Source organism: Zea mays, chromosome 4 (assembly GCF_902167145.1).
Source record: "Zea mays cultivar B73 chromosome 4, Zm-B73-REFERENCE-NAM-5.0, whole genome shotgun sequence".
Taxonomy (NCBI): domain Eukaryota; kingdom Viridiplantae; phylum Streptophyta; class Magnoliopsida; order Poales; family Poaceae; genus Zea; species Zea mays.
The window spans coordinates 185,318,561-185,326,093 of record NC_050099.1 but is presented as its reverse complement, the minus strand read 5'-3'; the positions used below and the strand labels follow the sequence as shown (position 1 = coordinate 185,326,093).

Genomic DNA, 7,533 nt, shown 5'->3' with positions numbered 1-7,533 from the left:
CTGGTCGACTTGGGGCGGCGGCTGATGCTGGTCATCGTCCGTCGAGGGCTAGCGCCGGCGGCGCGGATGCTAGGCGGGTGTCTGCCACGGATGCAAGGTTCAACGGGCGGCGGCTCACACATCTAGAGTAGCCGAGTAGGGACCTGGCGACCTGGGGGAGTGGGGGCTGGGGGCTAGCCGGCTGGGTCGCTGGGGCGGCGACGTCGGGATGCCAGGGGTAGGGACGCATGTCTCACGGCCTCTCAGGGTTAGCCGGTTAGGAGAATAGGAATTAGCAGCAGCCAACAGTTACACGGGCCACACGGCGCTTGGGTTGGGTGCTTCCGTGCTTGGTGGCCTTTGGGCTTTTTTTTTGCTTTGGTTCATAGGCCGAAAACACAACATGTGAAATTGTGAATTAATATTTCGGGTATCTAATGGATACCCATGGGTAAAATATACTATCCGTACCCTACCCGATGTATTTCGGGTACCCGACCCGACAGAATCCACGGGTAAGTTTTTCAACCCATATCCATGTTCATCGGGTACGAAACCCGTGGGTATCCATACCCACGGGTCCAATTGCCATCCCTAACCACCATCACCACATGGTTTATTGCAAAAATCCGAACGACGCCTATAAATAGCCCCGGCCATGCTGACCAACCTCCATCCATCAAAGTCACAGAGACGACCAGCTGAAGCGAACACAGAGCTGCTCGCCGTGTAACGCAGCAGGCAGCAGCACCCAGAGGCGGCAGGCCACACACACAGCACACGCAGATCTTCGATCACCACCATGGGTTCTCTCGGCAGCGCCGCGCAGCAGCAGCCGCAGCAACCGCACGCCGTGTGCCTGCCGTACCCAGCGCAGGGCCACATCACCCCGATGCTCAACGTGGCGAAGCTGCTGCACGCCCGGGGCTTCCACGTCACCTTCGTCAACACCGAGTACAACCAGGCGCGCCTCGTCCGGACCCGCGGGGCGGCGGCCGTGGCCGGCCTCCCGGGCTTCCGCTTCGCCACCATCCCCGACGGCCTGCCGCCGTCGGAGGACGACGACGTCACGCAGGACATCCCCTCGCTGTGCAAGTCCACCACGGAGACCTGCCTCGGGCCCTTCCGCCGCCTGCTCGCGGACCTCAGCGACCCGCCCGTCACCTGCGTCGTCTCCGACGTCGTCATGGGCTTCTCCATCGACGCCACCAAGGAGCTCGGCCTTCCCTACGTCCAGCTCTGGACTGCCAGCACCATCAGCTTCCTCGGCTACCGCCACTACCACCTCCTCAAGAGCCGTGGCCTCGCTCCGCTCAAAAGTTAGTTCGTGTGCTTTTTTTTAATGATGACACCAGCGACGTGGGGAAATTTAGCTAGTAGTGCGCGCGCCGCCTACTCTGCCATGCCATGTCTGAATTCTGATAATCTCAACTCGTCGTTTACATGCGCAGGTGTGGAGCAGCTGACGAACGGATTCCTTGACACGGCGGTGGAGGACGTGCCGGGGCTGCGGAACATGAGGTTCCGGGACTTCCCGAGCTTCATCCGCTCCACGGACCCGGACGAGTACATGGTGGGCTACGTCCTCCAGGAGACGGGGCGCACGGCGGGCGCGTCGGCCGTGATCCTCAACACCTTCGACGAGCTGGAGGGCGAGGCGGTGGCGGCCATGCGCTCGCTCGGCCTGGCGCGCAAGGTGTACACGCTGGGCCCGCTCCCGCTGCTGGCGCGCGAGGACCCGCCCACCCCGCGCTCCGCCATCAGCCTCAGCCTGTGGAAGGAGGAGGAGGAGTGCCTGCGGTGGCTCGACGGCAGGGACCCCGGCTCCGTCGTCTACGTCAACTTCGGCAGCATCACCGTGATGACCAGCGAGCAGCTGGTGGAGTTCGCGTGGGGGCTGGCCAACAGCGGCAGGCCGTTCCTGTGGATCATCCGGCGCGACCTCGTCAGGGGCGACACCGCCGTGCTGCCGCCGGAGTTCCTGTCCGAGACGGCCGGCCGCGGGCTCATGGCCACCTGGTGCCCGCAGCAGGCGGTGCTGGACCACCCGGCCGTGGCCGCGTTCCTCACGCACAGCGGATGGAACTCCACGCTGGAGGCCATGTGCGGCGGCGTCCCGGTCATCAGCTGGCCCTTCTTCGCCGACCAGCAGACCAACTGCCGCTACCAGTGCAACGAGTGGGGCGTCGGGATGGAGATCGACAGCAACGTCCGGCGCGACGCCGTGGCGAGCCTCATCGCTGAGCTCATGGAGGGGGAGCAGGGGAAGGAGATGAGGAGAAGGGCACTGGAATGGAGGGACAAGGCCATCGAGGTGGCCAAGCCCGGAGGCACGTCTCACCGGAATTTCGATGACCTGGTTCGCAATGTGCTCCTGCCAAAGAACTAGGCAACTTAGCTCTATATTTGCAGTTTGCACGGTGCTTCTGCCAGTGCCGTGTGATTTTGTTCCTTTGTTTTGGAGGGAGATGGACAGGTCAGTGTCGTTGTGTAAACAATAAAAATACATGCATACGAGCGTCCAATTGATGATGGGCAAGTCTGAAACAAACTGTTGTGCTTGCATGGATTATTGTGGACACCAAATGTGTCTCGCCGGTCCGCGGTCCGGACTGTCCGCGGTGGTGGTGCGGACGGTCCGCGCGTGCGCAGAATCAGTTAGGGTTCCTAGTTTCTCGCGGGATTGGTTACCTAAAACCACGGGATTAACTCGGAAATCAGTTGGAAGCGGATCCAGACCTTCCCTTTATATAGATGAAGGGCTACGGCCGATTGAACCCCCATCAATCGAACAAATCAAGTCTATTTCTCGTTTTTACCTTACGCATTAGGAATAGTTCTAGTCTAGTTCTAGTTTAGCCTCTCAATCTCCAAATTCTCCGTCTCTCTTCGACTCTACGTCGATTAGAGGAGTCTAGGTCGGCCTGCCGAGCCTAGACAACACCTAGGATCTCTCCTCCCCGACGGGGTCCCTCCCGGGAGCGAGATCCAGGCGCCGCCGGTGACCTTCGCCATCCCATGCGCACGCGCGGACCGTCCGGCCTGTAGGCGCGGACCGTCCGGCCGTCAGGCAGGGAACCTTTGCCCCTGCTCCAGGTCGCGGACCGTCCGGTCCCTGGTCGCGGACCGTCCGCGCCTGTGCAGAGAGCACCGCCGCCGGTTCTTGTTGAGTGTTTGGCACCCGAAAAAGGTGTCAACATACTTTTGGCGACTCCGCTGGGGAAGGTGTTTAGATCTACTAAAAATCAGGCCCTCAAATGGCCGGTTCTAAAGATCACACCGATATCTCCCCGGACAATATCCTGAAGCCGGCTGTTGAAAGTCTGACGGCCGATGAGCAACAGCAATACGAGGACTACATGCGTCAAGCGAGGGAGAAATTCTTATCACAATACACGGTGGATCGCCACCAGAAAGTTGTCAAACATGGAGAGACCGACGTCGCATCTCTTCTATCTTCGCTTCAAGTCCCCAACGTAAGTAAACCCGACGACATCCAATTTATTAAACAGTATGTAGATCAGCAGCAAGATCAAATGAAACAACAGATTGTAGGGTTAGAAGAGTCAATTAGAAAATTAACGCGTACGTTGGAGAAGTCCGTTGCTCCTAGTTTTCCATCATATGAGACTAGTAACAGGATATCTATGTCTAATACATCGGCAACAAATGGGGATTTGCAGCCCCAGCCATTATATGGTATGCCGATGAACTCATATACAGGACAAGTACCACCACCGCCATCCCTGCTTGGTAGATTGGCACCCATGAACACGGTCGGACCGTCCGAGCTTCTGCCCGGACCGTCCGGCCCATATGCAGACCGTCCGGCTTACTCTGCCGGACAGTCTGGGGCCGCCCTAGGACCACCGTCGTCCCTGCTTGGCAGACCGGTGAACCTGGACGCGGTCGGACCGCCCAAGCTTCTGCCCGGACCGTCCGGCCCTTACGCGGACCGTCCGGCTTTCCCTGCCGGACAGTCCGGGCCCGCACCAGGACTACCACATGGCGTCCCGATAATGGCGAACGCAACCGGTCAGTTCGGATTTACCACCGGGCAAGCTGGATATGCATACGCAAAACCTGTTGTTGCACACCATGCACCAAATTATTACACACCACAGCAGCAGTATGTTTCGTCCTCTACATATTTAAACCATAACGTACCATACAACCACAGACCGATCAACACTATCGATCGGTCACGGCAAGAAGGTCGGTATACTAATACCCGACCAAATGAGCCCCACAGCCCAGGATCCGGTGGTCTGCCACCGGGTGCAATGGAAAAAATTAGGGAAGAGATGACTGAACTATTTTGAGATAAGTTCGGAGTTAGTGTAGCCAGAGTAGGGCAATCATACCAAAAGTTGTATAATCACCGGTTTGACACTGTCCCATATCCACAAGGGGCAAGGATACCAGAATTTTCCAAGTTTTCTGGTGAGAATGGGAGGAGCACACACGAACACATAGGCCAGTTCCTAGCACACCTAGGTGAATTGGCCGATGGAGAAGCATTTCGTGTTCGGTTATTTTCTCTATCCCTTACTGGTACCGCTTTTGCATGGTACGCCGCCCTGCCTCCTAATTCCATTAATTCCTGGAATGAGTTAGAAAGTAAATTTCATGAACATTTCTTTGCCGAGGAATATGAATTAGGACTAGCTGACTTAGCTTCAGTTCGACAAGGACGCGAAGAATCGGTTAATGATTATATCCGGAGGTTCCGGGACACTAGAAACCGATGCTTTCGGATCCATGTCGCAGACAAAGATCTAGCAGGGTTAGCTTTTAATGGGTTGCTATCCTACTTAAGAGACAAATTAGATGGGACCCAGTTCTTTTCGATAGCCCAGCTACATCAGCGGGCTTTAGCCTGTGAAAGCCGATTTAAAGAGACATCAAAATCGACCGCCCGTACTATACATCTAATAGAGCGTGATAGTTCAGATGATGAATCCGCAGATGTATATACCGCTGAGTTTATTTGGCCAACAAAGGCCAAATCTTCAGCATGTTCTTCCTTACAGCCGGTTCAAAAGAATCGGCAAGAAGAGATTAAATTTACCTTTAATGTTGCCAAATGCGATAAGATATTTGATGAGCTACTTAAAAATGGCAACATTAAATTAACTCATACTATCCCTCCTATAGATGAATTAAAGAGACGTGCTTATTGTAAGTGGCATAATTCTTTTTCTCATGCCACCAATGACTGTAATGTTTTTCGTCGACAGGTACAATCGGCCATAAATGAGGGCCGATTGGCTTTTCAGGAAATGCAAGTGGACACACAACCATTTCCTGTTAATACAATAGATATCGCATGCAAAAAGATCTTAGTTCGGCCCGAAATGGCCGATAAAGGCAAAAGCAAAGACATCATCATTGGTAGTCCTCGCACGTCGAATATATCACAAAAGGAGATTGTTCGAAAGGCTCCGGATGATAAGGCTAAAAAGTCCGGAGGCACCGGGGGGCAGGCACAATTAATGAGTCAAGCATGACAGCCTGTCCTGAGCATCACGGACGATCTGGCACCTACGTGCGGACGGTCCGGTGTTCAGATAGACGGTTCGGCTAACTCTGCCGGACAGTCCGCCTATGCCCAAAGGTGTCAGCCTCCACACAAAACCTTAAAAGGGAAGGAGACACAACGACGAAGCACAAATGGTCGGCTGATCAAAGCTGACTCTACTATTGATCAGTTGCTCTCCAAGAATACTAGCGAGAAGACCGTTCTACGTGATCGGTCAACGAAGAAACCTCGGTCACCTACTAAAACGAAACGGGTAAACAAAACGGCCCGAAAGGCGACACAACAAGCATCGCCTATTCATCCTATGAGACCAGGGTACTTTCCACCCGTTTACTCATCGTCAGTATATTATCCTGTTCAAACATGGAATGGTACGATGATGAATCCATGGTACATGTATAGTCCCTTTGTCTATCCATACTGGGGGTGAAAGTCGCCTAGAGGGGGGGTGGATAGGCGAAACCTGAAAATTAAAACTTTATCCCCCAACTAGATCCTTTGATTAGTGGTTAGAACAAGATGAGCAATTATCGGAGTATAAAAACTAAGTTCTTGCTAGTAAAGAGTATAGCTTTCAAATTATGCGGAAGTGATAAATCAATACAACTAATAATTCTATGATAACAAAGCAAGAAAGCTTAGATGAAAAAGAGCACTAACTCAAGTTCTTTTCTTGCGGAGTGTTGCTTCACTTAAATGAGATTTTAACTTGAAGCAACACCAAATGATATGAGCAAAGAATAGTGCAAGAGAACTTAGAGTAAGGGAAAGCAAACAAATCACAAGCAAAACACAATGAACACGGGTGATTTGTTTTACCGAGGTTCGGCCCTCGAAGGCCTAGTCCCCGTTGAGGAGTCCACTTAAGGACGGGTCTTTTTCAACCCTTTCCCTCTCTCCCGATCACACCAGGATCGGCGAGCTCTTCTTCTTCACAAGGATCACTCTTGATCCCACAAGGACCACCACAATCTTTGGTGTCTCTTGCTAGCTTTTACAAGCCTCCAACACTTTGGAGGAAGTTCGAATGGGAGTAAAAAACTCCACGCGCAAATGAACACAAAGATGTAGCACACACTATCTCTCAATGAATCTCACAAGGCGCTAGGGCTAAACTCAATTGAGTAGCTCTCAATTGCTTGCTCTCTCTTTTGTGGCACTTGTGTTGGTTGTAGTGGACTAAATCTTGTGTATAGGATGGATCAATGAATATAGGTGGTTGGGAGGGCTTGAGTATGTCAACTAGATGACTTGGAATGTTGCTTGGACTCCCACACTTTGAAGTGGCCGGTTGGGGTGGTATTTATAGCCACCATCCAATTTTGTAGCCGTTGGAGAAGCTGCTGGCGATGGGCGCACCGGACAGTCCGGTGCACACCGGACATGTCCGGTGCGCCAGCCACGTCATCCTAGCCGTTGAGATTGGAGCTGGTCGACCGTTGGAGGCTTTTGTCCTCATGTGGCACCGGACAGTCCGGTGCACACCGGACAGTCCGGTGCCTCTCTGATCCTCTGCTCTGACTTCTGCCGCGTGTACTGTTCTGCACTGTTTATTGTCAGAGTCGACCGTTGGCGCGAAGATGACCGTTGCTCCGCTGGCACACCGGACAGTCCGGTGTACACCGGACAGTCCGGTGAATTTTAGCGGAGCGGCTACCACGTGAACCCAAGGCTGGCGAGTTCCGGAGACCGCGTTTCCTTGGAGCACCGGACATGTCCGGTGCACACCGGACAGTCCGGTGAATTATAGCGCGCCGGCTTCCGAGAAATCCCGAGGGTGAAGAGTTTGAGTCTGAGTCCCCTGGTGCACCGGACAGGCACTGTTCACTGTCCGGTGGCACACCGGACAGTCCGGTGCGCCAGACCAGGGGTGCCTTCGGTTGCCCCTTTGCTCCTTTATTGAATCCAAAACTTGGTCTTTTTATTGGCTGAGTGTGAACCTTGTACACCTGTATAATCTATACACTTGGGCAAACTAGTTAGTCCAAAGATTTGTGTTGGGCAATTCAACC

General features: G+C 53.7%; 1 protein-coding gene across 1 annotated transcript; it reads left to right on the top strand.

Moving 5' to 3' along the window:
• The first annotated feature begins 653 nt into the window (after positions 1–653).
• Positions 654–2,530, top strand: LOC100282827 (cytokinin-O-glucosyltransferase 2). The gene is given in 2 exon segments (NM_001155733.1): positions 654–1,298; positions 1,431–2,530. Coding segments are annotated over 2 exon segments (1,365 nt in total). The 5' UTR covers positions 654–871; the 3' UTR covers positions 2,369–2,530.
• Positions 2,531–7,533: the final 5,003 nt, after the last annotated feature.